At 42.9% G+C, this 25640-nt stretch overlaps 2 protein-coding genes across 12 annotated transcripts in view; one reads left to right on the forward strand and one right to left on the reverse strand.

Annotated features, from left to right (window-relative positions):
* Positions 1–4585: 4585 nt before the first annotated feature.
* On the reverse strand, positions 4586–19454 carry DHFR (dihydrofolate reductase). Of its 2 annotated transcripts, none has more exons than XM_017806324.1 (6): positions 19118–19194; positions 18810–18859; positions 17303–17408; positions 16304–16430; positions 8799–8914; positions 4586–7189 (listed from the first exon to the last, which is right to left on the reverse strand). In XM_017806324.1, exons 1-6 carry the CDS (start codon positions 19144–19146, stop codon positions 7102–7104), a joined length of 516 nt encoding a protein of 171 aa, XP_017661813.1. In that variant the 5' UTR covers positions 19147–19194; the 3' UTR covers positions 4586–7101. The 2 variants fall into 2 exon arrangements, with proteins under 2 accessions (XP_017661813.1, XP_017661812.1); XM_017806323.1 differs by lacking the exon at positions 19118–19194 and adding an exon at positions 19309–19454 and having other exon boundaries at positions 4592–7189.
* Positions 19455–19663: 209 nt separating this feature from the next.
* The window catches only part of MSH3 (mutS homolog 3), a 94824-nt gene continuing 88847 nt past the window's right edge, over positions 19664–25640 (forward strand). For 3 of the 10 annotated variants that reach the window (XM_017806225.1, XM_017806223.1, XM_017806224.1), the window contains exons 1-3: positions 21030–21223; positions 22394–22517; positions 23496–23716. In XM_017806225.1, coding sequence (XP_017661714.1) covers positions 21149–21223; positions 22394–22517; positions 23496–23716 — 420 coding nt within the window. In that variant the 5' untranslated portion in view covers positions 21030–21148. Of the gene's footprint in view, positions 19850–20782; positions 20983–21029; positions 21224–22393; positions 22518–23495; positions 23717–25640 lie in introns of those variants that run through there. The other 7 variants (XM_017806227.1, XM_017806228.1, XM_017806221.1 and 4 more) reach the window with 5 other exon arrangements.

A 25640-nucleotide genomic window follows, 5' to 3' on the forward strand; every position in this document is an offset into this window, starting at 1 on the left:
GCTCAGCTCAGGTGCTGTACATCAGGGCCAAGGCCTAAGGAGCACTTCTGAGATCACAGTGTGGCTGAGGTGGGTGGGGGTGTGTGCACTGATTCTTGATAAACTGTGCCCAAACATGGACAGGCAAGCCAGTGAAATAGTGAAATTAAAGAACATGCTTAGTTTCCTGGTGGCCAGCTCAGCAACTTGCTAGGAGCCTAGGGCTGGACTGCAGAGCTGGAGCCCAGGAGCTTTGTTTTGGGAGCTGAAGCCCCAGGCTGTGCACACCTGAGAGCCTGGACTGCCTCTGCTTGGCATTGCCAGGGTGTCTAAGTGCTACCGACCACAGCAGGGGATGTTTCCTGTGCCTTTGGGGATCCTGGGAATCAACTCCTAGCTGCTCCATTTTGTTTGTAGGAAAAAAAATAAAAAAAGAACAAAAATAGTTTGATTTGATCTGAAAAAAACCCTCCTGGTTTTAGATTTTGCTTCCCAAGGGAAAAGGTAAACATTTTGTCATGTCTGTTTGGCACTGACCAGCCTTAGCCTACAATAGCAAGAACTCATTCAAATGAAGGAGGAGCCATGATTGTTTATATGTGTAATTACTTACCTATTAATGCATTGGTGTGTAAATTGTTGAACATAGTATAATGTAATATAAGTCATTCTAGTAATTCAATTGCTTTATTATGTATTGGTGCATAGAATTCTTTCCAAAACTGGAAATAAATAGAAAAATATAAAAGCATCATTAATTTTGTTTAGTTGTGGTGACTGAAAAAAACCCAACTAAACCCTGAAATTATTATTATCTACTCATTTGGTACCTTAAATACATTCTAAACCATTATGTACAGAGAGAGATGCTTTTGCTCCAACTGTTTGCAGAGAGAAATGCAGTAATGCTGTAAACAAGAGCGTTCTTAAAAATACTTCTATTAAATGTAACAGGCACAGCTGCTTGCTTGTTAAAAATCTTGAAGGGGATGAGGGTAGTGATGGAGAACCACTAATGGAGAGGTCTAAGAGAGAAGAGCTATCTCTTGTTTCAAAAATAATAAGCAAAACCAAACAGAAGGAATTAGGGCTCTATGAAGTGTCTCACAAAACCCTATGCGTGCAGTGTAAAATGTAGAAAAGTACTTTATTGTTTTGTTTACTTGAGTAATTTCGAGGCATGGCAGGTACTGTACTTTGCTAACAGAGTCTGTGGGGTCAATCACACCAGGTGAGACTACTGAGACAGTTTTCCGTCTGGAAAAATATGCTCTCTGAAGTGTTTGGTGGTTTATTGCTGATTGCTTTGATTAAAAAATGGAGTCTGTGTGCGAATTGCACTTGTGATACTTGCTGGAATGACTGGTGACAGAACAGGGGTTCTTCAAACAATTTTATAGAATAAACGTCTGGTTCTGTGGGCACAAGCACTGGCAACGCTGCAGAACACAAGTGCTTTGTTGATGCTGTGAATCAGAGGCTCATTGGATAACCCTCTTTTGCCAGTTCCTACAGTCTGTGAACATTCATTGAGCTTATTCTTTCTCCTAAATATGTTCATAAATTGTTGTTTAGATTACAGCAGAAAGTTGTCTGTACTCTTTGTGACTGTAGGAGTTTCTAAAGTAATATGAGTTACATACTAGAAAAAAGTATTGCAAATTATGCAGTAAAAATGGTGAAACTGCTGTGCAGCAAAAGAAAAGGAATCTACATGATTCCATCAGAAAGATAATCATAATTTGATGAAAGACACTGAGTCAACACTCTGAAGAAATCAATTTTGACTGATTGAAATAGCAATATGCACAAAAGTACTCAGTGAGTAAAGAACTCCAGAAGAACAGATTGACTTTTTATATGATAAATGACTGAACACACATGAGAAAAAATTTATGTAAAATTAATTAGGAAAAAAATTTATTTCTAAACTTAGGTAACTAAATTGATGAGGTTTTCCAGCTAGGACTCCTGATGGGAACAGATCTAAATTTTTACCTTTCTGAGCAGAGCCTAACAAGAGGAGGTAGAGCGATTAAAAGTTCCTTCTTGTACTTGTGAAAATGAACCTTTCTTTCAAGCTGATTTCACAAGAAATCATTTTCAGGAGCTTTTTTTTGACATGTTTGATGAGTTACTGACATAGCATTGAAAAGCCTAAAAGCTTTTAAAGTGCTCCTTAGTACAACTGAACAAGCTCCAGTGCAATTCAGTGGCCCAATCTATTGTTTGGGATCTCCAGCAAAGGGCTGGTAATCCATGAACTGGTACAGCTGTCCAAAACCAACGTAAGTGTGCCCAGCAGGGTTTTGTGTGGAAAACTGTGAGTCTGGAGGAAGGATGAACATTAAAACGCTCTGTGTTTTGTGCAAGTGCCCATCTCAATTAAATCAATGACATAACTTATAGCCAGTGGCTTCTATATAATGGTTTGCTTATTGAAAAAGACTGCTTAGGAACCAGCACTGATTCAAGGAAGGAAAAGACATTGATGTAGGGTTCCATGGGTAGTGGCCTACCATCCATTTCCTGCCCTCTCAAGTTCTGTATCTTTTTTGTTTTCACAGCAGCCATCACTTAACAAAATATTTGTTTTTATACCTAAGGCTTTCCTTAATTAGGCAAACATCTGGTCCCATTTCAAGAAAAACACTTCACCACCACTTCATTGGAAACAAGCACATACTTAAGAGACCTCTATTTGAAATACCTACTTTTCTTGATCAGCACAATTCTCTGAATTTCTGTAAATTTCCAATCCAATGTGACAGCTGAAGAGATGAGGGATAGAATGGAGAGGACCACAGTTTGAGGACTGAAGGTGATACGCAAAAGCTGTAGCCAAGACCATTAAATGATAAAGAGAGCAAGACAAGACTTACAAGAAAAGATAACCTACTTTAACCCACCCAATTTAATTGCAGATGAATAGGCAAGTTTTGCAATGCCGGTTCTTGTCCAAGTCACTTGAAAAAAGTCCTGAAAATTTAACTAGAACAGTACTCTGCCTGAGAGCTTGTCTATTTTTTTTCCAACCATGTCAATTAATCTAACAAAAGCCTTCTTGTATGGATTTTGCTTTGATGTTATGTGAAAGGAGATAGAATGATCTGCAGAGAACAGAGGATAGAATAACCCAGGATCACCCCAGAGCCAGTAGGAAACATGTCCTCACAACTGAAGACACAGGACAGAGCAGGTTTACCCACACGCAGTCCTAGAAGGGCATGGTGTCCACAGAGGGAAGCAGGAGAGCACCAGCCTCAGGGCATTGGGTGATCTGGAATGGGGGCTCTGGCTCTGGGATGTAGTGCAGGCACTTCAGGATAGCAATTCTAGCTGAAGATTTCTGTACGGCTGACAAAGGCAGTCACACAAACACCCAAATCCTGAAAGTCCTTCACTAACAAATTTCTTTTGTCACTGGGTCCTACTGGTGCTAAACCCTGCAGCACTCTGAAATCAGTGTATCCTTCGTAATTATAGCTACAGGGCAAACTAACACGATAAGCCATGTAATCCTTCTAGGAAACATCAATTTCCTCTTCTCAGCTCTTTTCCTGTTTCCACTCTTCTGTTTCAGGACCTGCCTTTTCAGATTTTCTGGTCAGCCTACCTTGACTTTGTTGGCCTCTTTCCTGCAGCCCACCTGGGCAAGCAGTGACAGCTAATCCACACATGAATAAGGAGGGAACCATCAGCTAATTCTGTACTTAACCAAGCCTTTTCACCTAATTTGTCACCTCATTTTCTGCCCCATTAACACACAACCCACCCCTCAGCTTCTCCCCTTTCCAAATCAGCTGCTGCCTCTCTATGCTCCTGTCTCCTTCTCTTAGCCTAACTTTTAAATTACTCAGGATTAGTTTGGGTTTAGGTTTAAGTCTTCAGGAAATTAGCCATAGTCTGATGAAGACAACATGACTGTCTGTTCCCCATTAAGATCTCATGTCAAGTGCTCCTGGTGCTCTCCTCAGATAACCTGAATAAGATAATCATTGTAATTTTCCCCTTCCTGTTTTTCCCCTAGTCTTCTGCATAGATACTAACAGTATTCTGTTTGCTAAATTAGGAAACTTATTTTTCAGAGTGTACCTTTCTTTTCTACGGATTGCTGTCCATTGTAGAGATTTGTTGTTGGAATGTTCCCAGTTCTGACCCTGAATACACTGTGGCTGTAAAGCTACTGAAAACATCAGCTTTCTACTGCCAAATGGAAATCACTACCCACTGTCAGATAAGAGATAATGAGTAACAGATAAGCAATAAAAACATTTGTGGTTTGTTTTTCACCTTTTATAAAGACCCTCTGGTTTTAGCTATCTTGTTAAAACTAATATTATTCTTGAAAATTAAAATTTTAATCTGTTTAGAACAGTTTGCTCCCGAGAAAGCATGAATGAAGGGGATTAAATTATACCTGTACTAGACTTTTCTTGGTGATTCGTAATTATACTGTCACTCATGATGCTATTCATTGCACTTAGCTACATGGAACTGGGGAAAAACATGACATTTCCCCCTGTACTAGACATAATGAGAATCTATGGCTTTTCAAGGAATCATTCATCAATGAAGTACAGAGATAAACAAAACATGGTGAAGTTGTATTTGGAACCAAGGATATTTTTTTTGCCTCAAGCCATAATATAAAATATTCATTTTTCTCTTGGGAAATATAAATGGGGAGGTAGCAGGTGCCAGGTAACCATCCTCAGGAAATAAATCCCTGACAGCAAGCAAAATGTATGTGCTTCCTGAGCACACAGACTCACACCTTTCTGCCTCTGTCCATCTTGAAACATCAGCATCTCACCTTGCAGTGTCTGTCAGTGGGGTGAACACACTTATTTTGGACCAAACTTCACTGTAGTCAAATGCATTTTCCTACTTTTCAGCTGGGATTTGTGTATTGAAAAGCTGTGGTACAAAAAGTGCTGTCCAAATGTAGTGCTTCTACTAAAAACCAAACCAAACAGAAATGCATCTCTTTGGCAGAGAGACACACTGAAGTAGGAAACTCAAAAGTCTGCATTTCCACGAACCACAAATTAACTTAATTTGTTGTCGAATTTGACAAAGGAACATAGTTAAGTGTGGAGAGGACTAAGTCAGTTCAGAAAACAGTCAAGAGTAACCACTTATGTTCTCAGCAGGCTTGTTTTTGCATCCAGGTTAAGTTCTTTGCAATCAAAATCACTCTAGAAAATGAATCGTATCTCCTGCAATGTATGCTTAGGCAGAAATTTTCTAATGGATGTTGGTCTCTGCATCACAGTGTAATCCAACATTGTATGAAGTCTTTTCTTCCATTTCTAATAAATGTCAGTTTTCCTAAACACAATACTTTGCAGAGTGTTTATGCAGAGCTTTCAACACTGACTTATAACTGGTATGTTTTAAATGCTTTCAGGAAGTTATTCTCTTGCCAGGGTCACTGTGACTTATATTTAAAAAAAACCCCCATGACATCTCCCTGGTAACAGTCTCTTTCCTCCCCTTCAACAATGTGCTGTCAATTTAAAACTCAGGAGACTTCTTCCTGCATTATGCAAGCATAAACTTGCTTTTATCGATCGATGTAATATCAGCACACATGGAACAAGAAGATCAATGATGGTAAGTACTCACAGTTTCAAAGGAAACAGAGAAAACTGAGACAACCCAGAACAGATGCTGCAAAAATTATCTTTTTTTATCAGCTAAGTGTTATAAATTGCTGTGAAAAATTCAGGGGGTGCTCATAGCTGATATTCTAAAGGAACAGCAGCACAAATTATTACACTGGCTGTATTTAATGAAGATGAAACTGGACTAGACTATCTGCTTATAATCTGTATTTGTCAGATAGACCATTCAAAAACACAGTGACAAATTAACTGCATCTTTACTGGTAACAATTGGCAAGGATGTAGGAACACAGACTGTTTAAGGAATCAATGTGTATGTTCTTACACTGTGAGGTGGTGGCGGTCAGAGGCACAGCAACTTTTTATGAGAGGAGCAAAGCCTCCTCACAGGTGTGAAGTGAGCAACACATTAAAACCTCTTTATCAGACTATACTGGGTTTGTGTGGCCAGGTTTTGGTCCCAGGGGGCTGCAGGGGTGGCTTCTGTGAGGAGCTGCTGGAAGCTTCCCCCATGTACAACCAGCTCCGAGGCAGCCCTGCGGCTGGCCAAGGCTGAGCCCATCAGCCATGGGGGTAGCACCTCTGGGGCAAGTTAAGAAGGTAGGGAAAAGCCTGTAGGGAACAACAGCAATCACAAGAGGAGTGAGAATGTGAGAGAAGAGCAGCCCTGCAGAGCCCCAGGTCGGTGCAGCAGGAGGGACAGGAGCTGCTCCAGGAGTCAGAGCGGAGGTTACCCTGCAGCCTGTGGTGAGGCAGCTGTGCCCCTATAGCCCCTGGGGGCCCATGGGGGTGCTGTGACCCTCCTGCAGCCCTGAAGGACCCCACATCAGAGCAGGGGATTCCTGAAGGAAGTTCTGATCCCGTGGGAAGCCCTGCTGGAGCAGGCTCCTGGCAGGACCTGTGGCCCCATGGAGAGAGGAGCCCACACTGCAGCAGGTTTGGTGGCAGAACTGGGGACCCTGTGGGGACCCACACTGGAGTGGTAAGAAGGATCAGTGCATCCCTCAACAGCTGCCTGAGACTTCCAGGCTCCCTTTCTCTTGTTGGGCTTGGTTATCTTTCCCTCTACACCAACAAACTTCAAAGACTGCTATAAAGCTACACAACACCCCAGTCAAACTAGGGAGGATTGACTGGACATTTTGAACCACGAGCTACTCAAACCCTTGGTTTCAGTAGAAATGCTCTGACACAGTCTAATGCCTTTCATTAGGGAAGTGTCAGAGATACTGCCATGGATTGTCAGATCAATGCAAGGTCTCATGCTACCTTTGTTATGGAATTGCTCAGACCTACCTCTTCATGCTGCAGACCACCCTTTTATTTCCAGTGCAGGGTGTAGAGTGTAGGGTGTGTTTTTTGGAATCATTCACTACCAAGCTGTTGTACTATCTGGCACGATTTGCTCTCAAAAATTTAATGTATATTTACACTCAGTAAGACTTCAGGATCTAAAATGCCTCCCCTTACACAGAAGTACAGAATGCCTCATTTACTTTGCCACAACAGCTTTTTCGTATACTTCAAATTTGTACTGGATCCCATTCTCTTCCTGGATATCAGCAGGGACACCTGGGTACCTGGGGAGAGAGGAGAGGAAAAAGCAAAAGCCAAAAAGTAGATAAAAATGTCATGATGATTCACCTGTAATTTATCCAATCAACTAGAAAAGCGAGTTGTTTGGAAAAGGAAATGAAAATACTGTGCTTAGAACAGGTATACTACATAAAAACTGTTCTTAAGAATCATATTAATACTATCTGCAACGTGTACACACATCTTTTATATCAAGAAAGCATACTCTGGTGCAAAACAATCCCCCCATTTTTGGCTTAATCAAAAAATTCCCAACATTTTTATTAAAGTCTCCAACAGGTTATTCAAAATGTCTGCCAGAACACTTTGGGGTTTTTTTTTGCTTTGCTTTTCCTCAGATGGTTTAGAAGAAATGTTAAGGACAAGGTTTCTTAAAAGTCTGCAACAGATTCTTAAAGCAGCTGACTGCTACCACAGAAAGAGTTCCTCTATATACCAGATTTTCTAAAGCAGTTTTTATTAACAGACACTTTCAAAAACCTTTTCATCTCTCTGTGACAGAACAAGGATTTTGTATGAGTAATATTGACTCTGAGGGAGAAGTACATTTTAAATTTTATTTGCTAGGTGTGATGGTGTCAGGTTTCCACTTTAGTGAGGAGATTGCCTCATACTTTATAAATTCATGTTGCAAGGCCAAACTTTGATTTCAGTTCACTGGCCAAAACCAACGTACACCCGAGGAACAGCCATGAGGGAGAGAGGGAGCTTTGGGTCAGGCCTCAGGACACGGAAGTGAATGCAGAGCAGCTCAGAATATGTTGGAGTTGGAGGTGGTGACTCATCCTCCTCACCCATCACCTTGTTTGCCTCTCCTGCATCCCTCTTCCCTAGCTCCCTCAGTGCTGTGCTAATCCACTCCTGGGTCCTCTGAAGAGACCTTCACTCTCCACACTTCAGGTTTCTTCCACTGCTGGTCTGTAACCAGCTGGGAGCCAAAACTATAGAAGGAGGAGGAACAGGTCCTGTTGTTCCTGGCTCTTGAGGCAGGTGTCCAATTTTTGCTGCCTCCTTACTGCCTATTGGATGTAGTCTTGCTGGAGAGGACATAAAAGCATGACTGGATACGACAACGATAATATAGAAGAAACCACAGTGAATGGCACAAACTCATGGTTTGATGCCTTTCCCTACCACGTTTGTTAGGAATAAGTAATTTTGTCAAGAGAAAAGGAATAATCTTAGAGATCTATAAAGCTCAACTCTCCCTACTGAAAACCATTTCATTTGTCTTTGGCTATTTATCAAAGACTTTCAGAGGCCAAATATTTTTTACTCACAACACACAGAGAGTTACAAAGCTTAGTAAATATTTGAGTAATTCTAAATACAGAAACAGTAAGAAAGGTACTCTTTTTTTGAAGCAAACTGACACGTGCAATTCTTTATTGCAAAGATTATGGGAAGGCTGAAGAACACAGTGAGTTCCAAAAACCTCTGTGCAGAGCATGGTGCAACTCCAGCTTGTAAGCAAAGTATGATACTGGGGAAAAAATCATCTCTAACTCAAACCAAAAATGGTCTTAATAGGACCCTTGCACATTCAAACTAGGTTAATCTGAAGACAAGCCTCATAGGCAATTTGATACTTACTCTGTGAGAAGTCTGTAGTCTTTATAGTTAATTTCTGGAAAAAATGTGTCACTTTCAAATTCCTTCAAGATTCTTGTCACAAACAATCGCTGATGAATTGGTTTCTCCATTGCTGCCTTTAAAAACAATAGAAACTCAGTCACTATTTTATGCACCACAGGATTTTAGCAAAGCAGGGAAAAAATTACACTCTAAATCTCCTCTTTTAGACTCTGCTCAAGAGCACTTTCTAAAGGGCTAATTTCACCTTGTGTCTGTTCCACCTGGTAAGTGGCAGTAATACCTACTCTGAGTTTGGGTTATCCGATAGAAATCAAGAAAAAAAAAACTGAATAGCCCTGTGAGGAGAAAGGAACAGTGTGGCCTAGTTGCAACAAGCAATTTCTGAATCACACCTCTCTGAGAAACAGGAAGGTGGTGGGAGATGCCCTCACCTCAAGGTCGTTTGTTCTGATGTTTAATTAATATCAACACTAAGGATCTGCAGTGTATTTTTAGTCTGCACTAGTTTGCAATTCCAGAGATCAAACTGCCTATCAGTAGAACTTCAAAGTTCGATCTCTGGATTGTGGAAAAGTGATAAAATGCATTGAAAGTTTTTAACAACGTTTCCAAGCTTCTCGGACGAAAAAGTTTAAAATGACACTTGTTAGGTGAGTTTGTCACTAAAAACTTCAGGAGTCAAAAGTTTGAGATATTTTGTCTCCAGATAAGGTTGGAAAGACACCTCTCCCCATACCTTGTGGCATTAAACTAACCTATTAAAAGCTACACTGGTGATGGTGGTTACAATATATTTTTGAAAAGCTTGCAGCCATTCCTCCCTTTCCCTTAAACTGGCAATGAGCAATGCTCTTTGTGGAAGGTGACTCACCATGCAGCAGGCTATTAGGTACTACTTCAGCAAGAACAGGAACCAAGCCATAGCAAATGGAATACAATAAAAGTAATTGTTGCCTCTGCTGAGAGGTTAATTTCTAGAAAAGCTGCCTGATTACTAGACAACAGGTAAAAATGGAAGGGGTAACTCACAACACACCAGCATCCAACAGCCCTGAACTGGTATTGGTCCAGCTTCTACATAAATATCAGTATTTTTATTTGTTTAAGTAAGTGTGGCAGGTAAGAAGAGAAACATACACCTGCGAAATGAGAGAAAAATAATAATCTGCTCCACAAATAAAAACATACTGTTTTTTGCAAACGGAGATACTTCTATTCTGTAGTAGAAGAATAAACTGATGTCCTATCCAGCTCTGGGAAGTCAGCTTCAGCAAGAACTCTCTACCACCAGGACAGGCCAGGGAAGAGCACACTGATCACAGATGTTGCAAAGAGAACTGAATTTAGTCCAAAGGGACCAGATGGTGACCTCTGTTCCAGGTAAATGGTTTCATTAGATGAGTGAACCAACCAGCTGTGTAACCATCCGCTCATTAATAAAAGAAGTGCAAATGCTTCCTCAGTTACCAGACTAGCTCTGGAGTCTGTGTGGAGGTGGCCCACGAATAGTAAACAACAAACAGAGAAGAACTTGGGAAAAAGCAAGGGACTTGAGGTGGTTATAACCCATATGTTTCTCCTTAGCAGGTGGGAATGCCCAGTGTCATGGCAGAGAGAGTGCAGCGGGCAAGGAGAAACACACTGTAAGGTGACTCCACTTTCCATTTCACAATTTTCCCTATATTGGGATTTAAATAAGCAGTTGAATCACATATAGGCTGACATTCTGACCTGACCTTGGCCTGTGCCCATGGCCCTGTCTGGTCACTCCAGGGCTGTGCCTGACTCTGGTAACCTCCATGGGGCCTGATTCTGCCCCATGGACCTTTCTCACCACCTCCAGCCCTAGCTGATGTGTCCCCTGTCATCCCAGTTACTGCCCCTGGGTTCCAGCTCCTTTGGGAGTACCTGGTCCTCCATGTTCTTTCACAGTATCTTCAGATAAGCAAATTTTGGATCAAACAGGAAGTCTTATACGTGTGGAGCCTATACATGAGCCTGTTTGGCAACGACCGGACTCTGACACTACCTCTGCCAACTACTGCCATGGACCTGGAAGGATGGCAAAGGAGCTTTATCACAACTCTGTCATTTCCACGGGGATTAAAGTAGTTCCTCAGTGACATTCAATTCACTCTTGCCCTGTCCAGCCCATTCCATACATTCCTTTTCTCAGGACTGAAGAGAAGGTAGAAGATGAATAGTGCTGAGCTGATGGAATGTTGATGTACTCATTCTACAAACACCATATCATAAGACCATACCAACATAAGTAAATCAACACCTGTGTGTGTTGTTTATGCTTTCTTTTAAGAGGACTGTATTTAATATGTGGCAATGTGCTAGACTCATAGATCTTATTCCTAGGAACAGCCTAGTAAAGCCTGAGTGTTGTTTCTAATCAGTCTAAACTACACAGTTTAAATATAGTTAAAAGAAACTGATATAACTGAGCAGTCTCTGAGCAACCTGGTCTAATGGAAAGTGTCCCTGCTCACGGTAGAAGGTTTGGAATAAGACGGTGTTTAAAGTCCCTTCCAACCTAAACCACTCTGTGATTCGATGACTCCCTTAGGATGTCCCTGAGCACTGTTTTTCAGAGTCAAAGCCAAGACCTGAACCTCTGTGGTGGGGGGAAACAGTTTTCCCCCCAAAGTTATAAAATGGTAAAACCCCAGGGGGTGGTGACCCTTGAGGTTTTGAGGTTTTACTCAATGAGCGCTTCTGCAAAATATAAACATATCACAAGCAGAACAGAAGAGAAGGTAGTTGTTGTTGGTTGTAGAAGAAGTAGTTCATGTTGTGAAAGCCACAAGGAAGGGGCTCGGAGCCCCTTGGGGCCTCTGGGCCCACCCCAGCCCCCGGCAAGGGGGCTGCAGGAACTTGGAACAGTGGCAGCAGCAGAGAGAGAGCAGAACTAGCTCTACAGACAGAGTTTTTCGGGTAAGAACTAAATCAAAAAAACCCCCAACTCCTTTTGTGACCTTTCTTAAGTGGAAAGAATGGACTCCTACTGAATGGAAGTCCTAAAAGTGCAGCAGCACTGCAGAAAAGAGCTGTAAAGCTCAGAAGGAATGCGGAGAGGGTGACCTGCCCCCCCCCCGCCCCACCTTGAGACAGAGCGCAGAGCTCTGCAAAGGGGAATTTGAAAAGGACCATCAGGAAGACCCCTGCGCTTTGTGATATGATATGGTGATAGCACCCTTGTCCTGGGAAACGCAGCCCACGGAAGAGAAGACCCTCGCTTGAAGACGAGTGGCCGAGGGGCTTGGATACCCCCTCGTGAGTACTGACAGAGATCCAGCTACAGCTGCTGCATGAGAAGAAGAGCGAAACATAGAGACTGCTGCCCTAGAGACATTGCTGCTCTGAGAGTGGGAAAGGATCTTTCCTTCTTCCCTCCTGGACTTTTATTTGGAGGGGAGAAGAGATTTGATCCATTGTAAATACTTATGTCATGGTAGAGATAATTAAGACTGTATATAATGTATTGTAGTATTTATTTTGTACAGTCATTGTAATGTATTCCCTTTCCCCCATTCTGAGTCTCATGTAGTGTCTGGAAACCATCTCACACTGGGTTGAGATGTGGGAGGGGGTTTGGACTAGGGAATTAGATTTTGGGGCTCTCAAACCATGACAACCTCTCAATCAGGAGACAATACCTCCACACAGAGAGCATCAGTGTCTGAACTCAGAAGAAGATTTGAAATCACAAAACTGTAGAATCACAGAGGTTGGAAAAGACCTCCAAGACCATTGAGTCCAACTGTTACTGAATCTTCTGATTGCTCCCACTCATCAAGCCCGAGTTGTACTTGGGAACAGTTTTGACATTCATGAACTAAATTTCTTGGGGATGAAACCAAGCCAGGAAATGTGCTCCAGGGATATGTCTGACAAGCTCTAACAGCTACCAGGGACTCCAGAGCCAGAACCTATGAGTGAGCCACTTCCAGCACACAAGAAGCACTCACAGGTCAACAGACAGCCCTCAAACATGAAGAGCTTGCACAAAATCATGAAGTGCCTGTCATTACACAGAACAGCTTTGTAATTGCTGTAACCTACTGACCACTGCTGGGCTGTTCCGCTCCTCCTTCCACACGCACACAACCAACAGCAACCTCAGCTCCTTCTGGAACTCAGGAGATCCCAAGCAGTGCAGAGGATCCACAGAGTCTGTCACCATACTAAGATCCAAAGAAATTAAGCTTGTAAACCTGTGCTGTGAGTACAGGTGGAGGCATCAGTACTGCCCTCACCCTGCAGTTGGGTGGGTGCTGACCTGGCACAACTCCCTGGGTGAGGTCAGGTCAGGCTGGTGTTCCAGTGTGAAGGTGTCTGGGCTGAGCACGAGGCACAGAGGGGATGCACTGTTTCAGGTGAGGCAGGTGCTCAGATGTCCTGAATGACCCACACTAAGGGTGTGGGAAACCAAAGACAGCAAAGGCCTGGAAGATCATGTTCACGTTCCCTGCTCACACCATCTACAGAAACAAGGCTGGCAGGATTGCTCCTGGGAGCTGGGGGACAACAGCCCTGGCCACGGGGGACCTCCCCAAGCCAAACTGATCAGAAGGCGCTAAGGTTGGGAGCTGTGTTAAAAGGCTCCACGAGGCAATAAGCCACACTCTTGTCTGGCAATGGCGGCTGCTGCTGCTGTAGCTCTTGACAGATGTCCTCAGTTGTGCACCCTCATATTCAAGTATGTTTTGCATCTACTCCTCATTCCCCAGAATCCCACACCAGTGGGATGTCATCATCAGACCCAGTGGGATGTCTCCAGACTCAATGGGATGTCACCAGACTAAGCTCATTGTGCCAAGGACCACAGACCAACCAGGGCAGAGCATCCCCAGTGAGGACCCCAAGAATCCCCCCATGTTCCTACTCATCCTTCAACATCCATATCAGCCCCTGACAGGCTGCCAAAGCAGCCCACCCCAAAGTTAAGTGCCAGGGGTGTGTTCCCTTCCGTAGCGAACTCAAAGATGTCTGTGCACTAAGGAGTTAGCAATCCACAGAACAACTATCCTGAACACACTAGGCCGGTGCTGTGCATATTTCTCGCCCATAGGATCAGACAGAGAGCTGTAACAGAGGAGCCTTGAGGCACCTTCCCCTTGGAACTAGTGATTGTACCAACTGCATGTCCTTGCCTTGAACTAAAAGGACAGCAAGAAGATCTCATGTGAACATCCTTCTGTTTGACAGCAGAAATGACGAATAGACACGTTTTCCTGTAAGAAAATCCTATAACAGCTTCAATAACCAAAATGGGGTAGCCCTTTATATGGACAAGGCTCATACTAATAAACACAATCAGTTTTAAACCTTTGAGCCGCACAAAGCAGTAAGATCAAAATAATGCTTTAAACTCAAATACCTGTAACTACCAAATAAAATTATTCACTTCAATTACCAATTGTTATTTTACTTCCCACACATTTGTACATAGTATAATGGAAATACTCTTGTGAAACCCTTTATGCATCTTTAATACAGGCACTACAAAAATGACCTGCAGTTTTGGTAGAGGTGTGTGTTTTCCATCAAACTCTTCTAGTTAAGATCACAAGCCTAGTTTGAATGTGGGAATCTGTATAAAACAGTTAAGATTTCTCTCTAATGAATTAATATTTCCTTTGAAATATCCTGAGCAGATGTTTGCAAGGGGGAAAACAGCCGAAATTTCAGAATTCAAGACCAGTTTGGGTTGGAAGGGACCTTAAAGCCCATCCAGTTCCACCCCCTGCCACGGGCAGGGACACCTTCCACTTTCTTAGGTTGCTCCAAGCCCTGTCCAGTCTGGCCTTGAACACTTCCAGGGATAGGGCAGCCACAGCTTCTCTGGACAACCTGTGCCAGGGCCTCACCACCTTCACAGGGAACAACTCCTTCCAAATATCCCATCTAACCCTGCCCTCTGGCAGTGGGAAGCCGTTCTCCCTTGTCCCATCCCTCCAGGCCCTTGTCCAAAGTCCCTCTCCAGCTCTCCTGGAGCCCCTTTAGGCACTCGAAGGGGCTCTGAGGTCTCCCCAGAGCCTTCTCTTCTCCAGGCTGAACATCCTCAGTTCTCTCAATGCTTCTCCATGTCCAGGGTAACCAGGTCTCCTATTACCCTAAGACATATTCCCTTACACTAATCAGCACAAACAGTATGTTCCAAGTTACTCTTGGTCAAAGCTTCCAATTTATAATCTAAGTATTGGTGATTAAGAGTCTAAAAAATTACATTATTCTCTACCAAATATCAGCCAGACACTGGAAAAATAGTTAAAATATAAGTCTACAAGACAGGTGCTCCTGGAAGGAGAAGCAAAAACAATCACTCTCTACAGCACTAGATGAGCCTGTGGCTGTTGCAGGAAAGGGGTAAATGGTTCTGCTCACACCTGCATCCTGCAGAACTACTGCCAGAGGCTCTTGCTGGGCAGCTGTGCCCACTGTGAAGAAAAGCTGTCTCCACAAATTCCCTGCTGGGAAGCAGACTGAGAGTGAAGGACAGATTACATCTACAGGATAATACCTGATTATAGACTGAACGCATTTGCAATATCAAATACATGATGTGTACTTCACCACACTCCGAAGTGATTATAAAACAGAAACTAAAAAAAGGGAGTAAAGAAACAACAGTGTTTTACAGGGTATTTACACATGCACTTCATCTTTCTCACAGCTTTAGCAATATCTAAATACTTCACTTTTTTTACTGTAAAAGATGCATTCCAAAGACACAGAGAAGAGGTTTGTGAAAGGCACAAACTGCAAAGGCAAGAAATACCAGAAAATGTATTTTCCTGCCCCATACAAGGCATAGTATCAGCCCCCATTTGCTACTAGGAGCTTGACAGCACTGTCATCATACATCTGAAGTCCCAGTGCCAAACAACAAGTGGACAGTAAAGGACAATAGAACTGTTTCCTTCACTATTAAAAAAATAATTGCTTTACAGTTCTTAACAATTCAATTACTAATCCAGAGACTGGGAGCAGTAGGGACATCTGGCTGTTGGATGGGAAAGCAGAGTGAGTGCAACCTCTCGTCATATGATTATCTCCTCTTATTGCTGACACCATCACCTGGCAGCTCTCTCTAAACCCTATTTTCTCACCTGTATACATGTAAAAAAGGTCATACTCTGGCTAAAAATGCTGGACCATTTTTCTTTTTTTTTCATATCCTTTCCAGAGTCAGTCAGCACCCTCAGTAAAATAAATATAGCAATCGTGGTTTTGGCTGAAAAAACGAGCAATGTAGATATTTAAAATAAAGCTCTCAAAGCACAACAGCTGTATGGCAGTGGCCCACTGGCAAGACCAACATTTGGTTACTTGGACAGGCATTTTAAACTCGAGAGCTGAAATTTCACTTTCCAAGACTTGCTCTGTTAGAATCACTGCAGTTTGCACTTCCTAATGCAGAATTAATAGGGACTTGAGCCATTCTCATCCCACCAGAGAGAACGAGTAACTCAGGAGTAGGCTGAATGTACCTTGTAAACTGAAGTGCCTCCGACGATCCAAACCATGTCTACTTTACTTTTTAGCTCTGGTGAATCCAAAAGAGCTAAAGCATCATCCAGACTTTTGGAAAGATAATGTGCTCCTTTTGGGGTTTCCCTAGAAAAAAGCAAAGTTTTATCACTAAATGATTAGAAGGCAATTCATTGTGATCATCAATACAATCTAGAGACACAATGTGTTTGTCTGAATTCACAAACAACTAAATGTAATTGTTTTGAAATGCCTGTTATTGCCAATCTATGTTAGAATTCTCATCTGACTGCACGTTTATCAGATTTCAGCTTCACTGTAACTTAAGGGGTATTATAAATTATAGATCTGAAATTTTATAACGCGTTTTTGAAAAAGCATAACAGAGGAATTTATATATACATAAATAAAATAAATTACAGATAATATAGACATTTTTACCTGAATTCCAAAACATTAATATTTCATTCAATAAAAATAGTTGAAAAGCCTCTATTCAACTGCCCACCCACATGATCAGCTGCAAACCCACCAACATCCTCCAAAACAATAAACCACTCTAAGTGGACACTTTTGTTTAATAATATTTGGGTAACTGTGGGTGATGCATTCAAGATGAGAGCTCTGAAAAAGGGCAGTTCATCCACAAATCCTAATAAAAATAAGCTTCAAAAAAAGGATTAAGAGCCACCAATCTAAGCAGGAACTAGAGAAATGCAGTTGAACACGAGTCAGAAAAACTATGGACAATTGTCAAATGGTTTGTGAGTAGAGCTAGAAGTTGTACTTACAATGCAAAGTAACGACAATTACTTGTAAATTAATTAAAAAAAAATTAAAGGTAACGTAGTTATAACACTCAGGACAAAGAGCAGAAATTCTTTCTAACCAAATACCAGAAATGATACATTTGGAATTACTGTATGTTGATTTGCTACAGGTATTTTTAGATGCAGAATTTTTATTTGTTTTACAGGCCTATTATTCATCATACTTACTTGAGCTCCCTGCTGAGCACAATATTAATTCTGTCTTTTAGAGGACGGTTCTTCTCAGGAATGGAGAACCAGGTTTTTTTACCCATTATCAGTGCATTCTGTTTACCTGAGTATGAGAGGAAACATTTCCTTAAGTTTACTGTTTAGTGACAATGCTGGACTTCCCCTTCTAAACTCCACTTCAGCAGTTAACAAAAGCACAAGCTTAGGCCCCAGTTCACTAATCAGTCACATGTTCGTGGCCTCAAAGCACTGTCAGTCAGCTGACACCAATGCAGTCTCATATAAACTCATAATATTTTCTAGAAGAACCAGCAAAATTAAATCTAAAGCTGAAGGGTATCAGGTATTCAATCATATTCTAAAAATTCACCTATAATTTCTGACCAAACCCAAGCATTCATAACCTCATATACACACCTTTTTTTATAAGATTACCTCTTATATACACAGTCCTAAGAAGAGAAAGATTTCTCTTTATGAGGAAATGGAGTTGTCAGAAAAATAAACACAGAGGCTGAGAGTCAAGAGAGTCAATGGTGACACCCCTGCTGTAAAGATTTATGGCAGCATAATCCATTAAGAACCCTGGTCATGAAGCAACTTACCTACCTAACATCTAAGGTCACAACTTATCAAAAGATCTGCAGGCAGGATGGAGCAAAATTTTTCTTTTTAATTATATTTTAAACATTTTTTTTTTGATCACAGGTTATTTGTGCCAGGTAAGATTCAACTTGCAGACATCTAAAAAGACTTAAAATTGTGTTCTTCATTTTTTTAAAAGTTGCAATGGGATGAATGAGGTCTCCAAAACACAAATAAAATCCTTCCTTAAGACTGTTGAAAAATTCCTTGTGGATTACGGAACAGACCTTTAAGTCAGAAAATGGAATAGGTCAGCTAATCAGAACAAGGGAACATATTAGGCTGACCAGGAGTTTTAACAGGAGCATGAAAAAAAAAACCAACACAGGAAGAAGTGACCACGTTGGGAAATGTTTGCAGTATAGCTGCTGTGTATTATCAGCAGGGTTACGGTATTCTGGCATATGGGGATGGCTCAGCACTCAGAAAACCAAGCAAAATTACATCAGAAGGGTCAGAGGTTTGGAATAAATGACCAAGGCTGAGCTACAGCAAACAAGTTAGATAAGCTAAAACAGCCTGAAAAAAACAAACCATCTCTGCTAGTTAATCAGTATGTGAAAACCTTTCAATTTTTAACATGGAGTTTCAGGGAAAGATGTTTTAGGTAAACTTCAGGTGAAGTTTTCTACTCTTTTAGGGAAACAGGACTTGGGAATCCTTTTCATTAACAGATCACCTGCATCCCCAAAACATCTGAATCATCTCATGTCTTCATCTGACCCGAACGATTTCCCAAGGGATGAAGTACAGGGGAGGCTTGGGAGGACAGGCTGTGTGCAGAAATAAGGCTAGTAATGCAGGGAAATGTAAAATCCCCAGTTTTCCGTGCCTGACACTACACACAGCTCCACATTACCTTCCACATGAGACGTGGTAGTCATTCTCTGGAAGTACTTGTACTCACTCCTGGCGAGAAAACACGAAGAGCGTTACAATGTGGTTTAAGAATGAGGTCTCTAATTTCTAATATTTTTTGGCAATTTCTCTAACTAAAAAAAAAAGAAAAAAAAAAAGAAAGAAAAACCCCCAAACATAAAGCGGGTGCTGATGGTGCCCGGGGAGGAGCGGCTAGACAGAGCCTGGGCCGATGCCGTGGCCGAGGCGGGACCTTTGTCCTCGGTTGCAGGAGGGACAACCCACGCCATGGCGTGAAGGCGAACCCACCCGAAACCCCAACCTCGCCATCCCGCCATCGCCGCGCTTTCCCGCCTCGCCGAGCATCGCCCTCAAGGACTACAACTCCCGGTGCATCCCGCGCGGCCCCGCAGCGCCCGGCGGCAATCGTGCGGCGCAGAGCACGCCGGAAGCTGTAGTCCGCCCGCCCTCACTCTCGACCGGCGGCGGCGCGGCCGTACCTGAGGGGCGGCCAGGGCAGCCGCCCGTCCTTTCCGATGCCCATGTTCTGGCTCACGGCCACGATGGAGTTGAGCGAGCGCGCCATGGCGGCGCCGTGAGGGCCGAGCTCGGCAGCGCCGGGGCGGGCAGGCTGGACGGGGGCGGGCGGAGCGGCCCCATCCGGCGGGAGGCGGTGCCGGGCCCAGCCGGGCCATGGTGCCGAGGGGGCGGCGGGATCGCGGCGGGGTCGGGCGGCAGCTCGTGCTCAGCAGGTTTTTCGGCGCGGCGGGGACCGGCGGCGAGCGCGGCTCCGCCCGGAGCACGGTGACCGGCCAGGGCAGGGAGGGACGGAAGGAAGGGCGGGCAGGACAGGGGTTCCCGCAGGCGAGGGACCGACTGCAGCACCTGTGTGACACGGGGCAGTGGTACCGAGCACTCTGAGGGCATCCTCAGACAAGGGAAAGACAAGGAGCTGCTGGAGAGGGTCCATCAGAGGCCACAGAGGTGATGAGGGGTCTGGAACATCTCCCTGATGAGCAGAGACTGCAGGAGCTGGGCCTGGTTAGTCTGGAGAGGAGAAGACTGGGAAGGGATCCCATCAATCCACACCAATATCCCCAAGGCGTGTCAGAAGATGTCCCAGACTCTGTTTAGTGGTGCCCCAGCGACAGGACAAGGAGCAATGGCCATAAAATAAAACACAACAAGTTCCCCCTCAACATGAGGCAGAACTTCTCTCCATGGAGGTGGCAGAGCCTGGAACAGCTGCCCAGGGAGGGTGCGGAATCTCCCTGTCTGGAGACATCCCAAACCCACTTGGACATATCCCTGTGTCACCTGCTCCAGGTGACCCTGCCTGGGCAGGGGGTTGAGCTGGGTGATCTCCAGAGGACCCTTCCAACCCCAACCATTCTGTGATCCAGGATGTCCCATTTTGCAGGAGCTGGAGCTCAGCACAGGTTTGATGAGCTGGGCAGGGCCAGGGTGCTCGTCCATGTCACTGGGGCTTTGCTCCCATATTGGATCCCTGGCACAGATTGTGCCTCCTGGTGTTGCAAAATGTGGAATATGTAGAGATTATCTTAAGTCAGGATGTTCTTTGATGTTTGATCTTTGTGTTGTTTCCTGATCAACAAGGAAAGAGACCTGGTCAGTGGGACAGGCAGCAGCTGCATCCCTTAGGGAAGGACATCCTGGGACCAACAAGAATTCAGGGTGAAATAAAGATGTTGATGTGTGCCTATGTACACGTTGCTAATTGGCAAAATACTCAAGGTCTGTGTATCCTGTGGCTGAACTGTGTTCATTATAATACTAAACCCCACACTTACAGGCCAAAAAAGACCCAGCCCAAGTGCAGACCCTTCCCCTGAGCACATGTAGAAGTTGGCTGGCGTTGTGTAACCTCTAGGGAAATGACTAATCAATCCTGATAGAGGGGCTGTGCTTGGGAAGTTACTAATTCTGGATTTCTGTGTATAAATGATGACACAGAAAGTCCAGTTGTTGTGCTGGATTTGTGGAACACACTGCGAACCTGTGGCCTGTGAAGTTCTGAAATAAATATTCAGTGTCTTTCAGGTGTGTAATTATTGGCTTGTTGCACACCAGATGACAAATCAGATTTTGTGGACAACTCTGGCATGTAGCAGGCTGAGCTCATGGCCCAGGTGATGGAGCTCAGGCAACTCCAGGTGGCTCTGCTGTTGGGTGCAAGGCCAAAACAGCTTGCAATGATCCAGCAGCCTCTTTGTATCACCACTGGTTAAAAACTGCTATCTCTTAGGAACTGGTTTTCATGCTGAGTTTATGTTTTCCAGTCTTCCGGTAGTTAAAATTTCCAGCCCCTTCTAGCCTGGGATGGTCATTTGCTTTTTCCACCTGTGTGTCAAGGCAACTTTTTTGGTTACCTTTGGTCCAAATGCATTTTTAAAGGTATGATTGCAGCTTTCTGCCCATGCAGAGAAAGCTTCCTAATTAGTGTTAATTTGGTGGTATTTAAAAGTGGATTCAGAAGCTTTGCTACTTATATGGGCTGTACATATGAATAGGTTATAGAGAGGTTATGAACTTAGTTGGTGGGGGTGGAGCTCCTGCTTAGTTGTAAGGAAATTGAAATTCCTCAATTAAACACTCTGAGATTACCATATGAAATGTGGCTGCAGGCAGCTGAAAGCATCTGCTGTGTGCTTATTTGTTAAGTGTTTATATGTTGTTGGAACTCTAAGTTACTTCTTTATATTTAGTCAAACTTCTTGCATGCTGTTAAGCAATAGATCACTGATGAAACAGCATAAATTGACGAATTTTTGGTTTATATGGTGTTCAAGTGCACGTGTCAAAAGACATCTAAGGAGCAGTGGTTGACAGTGCTGTATTTTGTACAAACCCAGGTGCTTACAGGTAGTTTAGGGAAACCTTTTAAAGCCTGGACTGATACTTGCAGGATGGTGTGGAGCAGATGGAGGTGATCCCATCATCACTGGGATTCAGTCCATAGGGAATGGTGCCTCTTGGGGGTGAACAGCCAGTGTCTGGCAAGGAGAGAGCTCTGGACTGTGGGAGTGAGGATTTGCAGAAGAGCTCTGGTTCAGGCACAGGTGGTGGCTGTGGTGTTGTGGGAAAGTCTGTTAAATACTGGTTCAGTTCTCTGCCACAGAAGTGCTCTAAGCTGCCTTTTGAAGCCACAATAGCTGCAGGTGTTTCTTTTATAGCATAACAGCCAACCTGATCACAAGATGTACTGTTCCTCTTCCTCTTGTAGCCTCAAGTGCTAGAAGAACTGTTTTATAAACAAAACATGTAGATAGGTAAAATAGTTAGGAATTTTGTATATGGTAAATTATTTTCATAGAATCACGGAAGGGTTTGGTTGGAAATGACCTTAAAGCTCATCTCCTTCCATACATCGTCATGGGCAGGGACACCTCCAAATGGACCAGGTTGCTCCAAGCCCTGTCCAGCCTGGCCTTGGACACTTCAGGGATGGGTTATTCAATAATTTTGTATTATCTCTTTACAAAATGCTTGGTTGCATTACTGTCTTTCACAGAGGATGGCAAAGAGAAAAAGGAACTGAACTTCTTTGTGTAATTTATGTTTCAGGCTTCTGAATGTGGCACAAAAAGGAGCACATCAACTGAAGGCAATGAACCCTGTGAAAAGAAGCCCAGGGCACAACAAATCACTCTAGAAGATATCTGTAACCCATTGAAGACTCAGGAAAAAAGTGAGTTGACTGTAAACAAACCTCCAAGCATTGAGAGCCAGTAAATAGTTTGTCATTGTCAAATGTGAAAAAAGTGTCTCAGTACTTCAGGAAGTGTCCCTTGAGTGTAAGATACAACTCCGAAGAGCCATAATGAGCATATTCCTGAACTGTTCAAGAACCTTTCTGTGGCACAGGAGCTAGGAATTTGAGCCTTGCTCCAGAATTACTCTGCAAATTCCCTTCAGCTCACTCAGCTTTAACAGGTTGTTCAGTCAGTAAAGTCCAAATGTCCAGGCAGAAATGGTGCAACTTTCCTTCCTGTGTTGGTTTAACAGTCTTGTTCTGAAGCACAACTGACACTTGAGAGCTCTGTAGAGCCTGGTCTGTAACTGGTGTACCCAAAGGCTACCCTGAAGTAAATTCTCACCTGGGAAACAACAGCCCCTCCATTGTCTTGAAAATACCTGAGTTCCATCTGGCTTTGAACCAAGAGTTTAATAAAATAATGCTGGTACAAAAACAAATGAGTGTATATAAAGTTCATTGCACTTCATTTAAAAGAATTAGCCTCCTAAGTTTTTTAAAGTGGGAACTATATTCAGTTTTGTCGGTGCAATGGTTTGAAGTACCAGTAAGACACCACCAAGTAGCAATACTGCCAAAACCTGGACTGACAAAAATTCTACTTGATTTCCAATATTCTTGACTAAATTAGTGGCTTTGTAGTTACCAGCCCAGAAAATAGCTGTGTGTCTTTTCCCATGTATGACCAAGCACACAAATGAGGAATACTGGTTTTCCAGGGAGTTAATCAATCTGGTTCCATGCATGACTCTGTCAGTCTGGGAGAATATTGCAATGGGAGAGGAGAAGGAATGTAGAGAAGAGAGAGATGGAGCAAAATGATTTTGTTCTGTGCTTACTGATGTTATTCTAATAGACATTCTGCTTTAGAAAATAAGTTGCTAATGTTTTTGTTGTGTATTTTTACTGAAGAAGAACCTCAGAAGCATGAAAAGCCCTGTATATGTTTGCAAACTCTAGACAGACTGAGAGAATTCTGCAGTGATTCAGACCAGCAGTGTACCAGAATCCAGGATGGTTTTCAGGAGAAGGAGTCCGAGAGTTTGAAGAAATGTCCCAGTATTACTGGGAGAAGTTCAGAATTGAAGATCCCTCTTCCATCTTGGGACACTGACCCAAAGGTTGCTCAGAAGGTATGCAGAGCTGTGGTCTGTGGTGTGTAGATTGCTTGTCATGGTTTAAAAAAAGCAAGTTTTGGCAGAAGCTTTGTGTTTTTGTGTTCTGTCATGAAATAGTGCAGCAGAACCCGACAGACCCCACAGACCCTGCTTTCCTGAAGCTCTTCTTGTAGTGAACAGGATGCATCTTTAGCTCTTCAGTAATACCACTGAAAAACAGCAGTAATGAGAGCAGAGACACTGGTAGTGTATCTTGTGATTGAGTGAAGCTGTAATATCATAATAACGCATGTTCAGTTGGTACTTGGCTCATCTTTCTTTCAATTCTACCAATTTTGATGTGGGCTGTCAAGTTTCTACCAGTCTTTCTTTACATAAATATTAGAAGTATTGCTGAGATGTAGCCTAATCCAGTGGCTGGTAAATCTGACTACTAGAGATACCACTGCTTTTTCATCTGCAGAAGATATGGGTAGCTCGCATGAAAAATTATCATTATTATATGTATGATGCAAGTCAATAAGACTGGGGTAATAGTACTTTGTAAGAGTAGTAGTACTTTGCTTCTTCTTTAATTATGGGTCTAATTAACTTTAGTTAATTCGGTTTTTTAGGTGTCAGGTCCTAAAAGGTATCTCCTGGCTTATTGTGGCAACTGCTCTTTAGTGAAGTTTTATATCTGACTCTTTGAGGGAAGGAGGATGTATGGAAGGTTATACAGTTGATTTTAACCCTGCCTGAAGCTCATGAACTTAAACTGGGAGTGTCTGGTTTGTGTGAGTGTGAGCTCAAAATGGTGAACAGCTTGTGGCAAGATATTTCTGTTGTGATAAGGGATTGAGGTGATGTAGATGTGGTTCCTTGGAGAACACAGAAAACTAATTCCAGGGCTGGCCTGCCTTCTTGGAGCAGCTCATTTTAGATGTTTGTATCTTGATTTTTTCCTGCAGTTTTAACCTGTTTATGTAAGTGATTTTCCTCTAAATCCCTCAAGCTGCTAACTTACAACCATCTCAGTGATTCAACTTCTCTCTCTGTTTTTACTTCTTTTGTTTCCTTTCATGACCTTTATTCATGTGGTTGTCGCTACGATTTCCCCTAAAATGAGACAAGGTCTTCCTGCTGGGCTGGCACAGACCTTGGGTTGAGGACTGCTGAGTGCTTGGGCTCAGGATTTTGCAGTAGAGACATCTGAGCTCCTGGGGCCATCCAAGTTCTGGTGCAGCTTTATTTGTCCTGGGCTGTGCTGTCTTGCTGGATGGTGTGCAATTGTGGGAATTTTGCAGTTAAAGTGTTCTTTTTCCCTGATTGTTCTCTGACTGCAGTCTTTGTACATTCCTATGACCCAGAGTGTATGATTTAAGCCGTCTCTGTATTTCTTCTGAGTTATCACGGCTGCAAAACAGTCTGTTCACTTGGTTGCTTGTCATCTGGATGGGGCGCTTGCTAGAAATGGAAGTCTAATGGATTTATTTGCAGATACAGAATTTTGCAGCACAACCTAATGAATTGTGTTTTGAATGATCATAGGCTTTAAAAACCTGTAGAGGGTGTTGTGTTAGTATTTTTTTTTGAACAAATTTTATTGGTACTTGATATTGTGATATGAGTGAGGAAGAACTTCACTGTAAGTGAAAAATGCCTTATCAGTGTTGTTCGCTGCCCTAATGAAAGACTGAACCCATCACCTTGCTGACAACACAGAACAACGCTGAGTTGTAGACCTGAAGTTGCTTGACAAGAATAGGCTGCGTAATGTCATTGTGAATGGTAAATTGCTGAGAGACAGCTGCTCAAAGTCTTACATGTTAAGGATTTTAGAAACTGTAGTATAGATTTTTTGTGTATAAATTATTTTGGAAGGTTTGCTGAACTTACGTAATAAGGGCAGACTGGAGAATAAATATAGTTTTGGTGGTTGAGACAGTGAACTGAGACT

Source organism: Lepidothrix coronata, unplaced genomic scaffold, assembly GCF_001604755.1.
Source record: "Lepidothrix coronata isolate B3197 unplaced genomic scaffold, Lepidothrix_coronata-1.0 Scaffold14, whole genome shotgun sequence".
NCBI classification, from domain to species: Eukaryota; Metazoa; Chordata; class Aves; order Passeriformes; family Pipridae; genus Lepidothrix; species Lepidothrix coronata.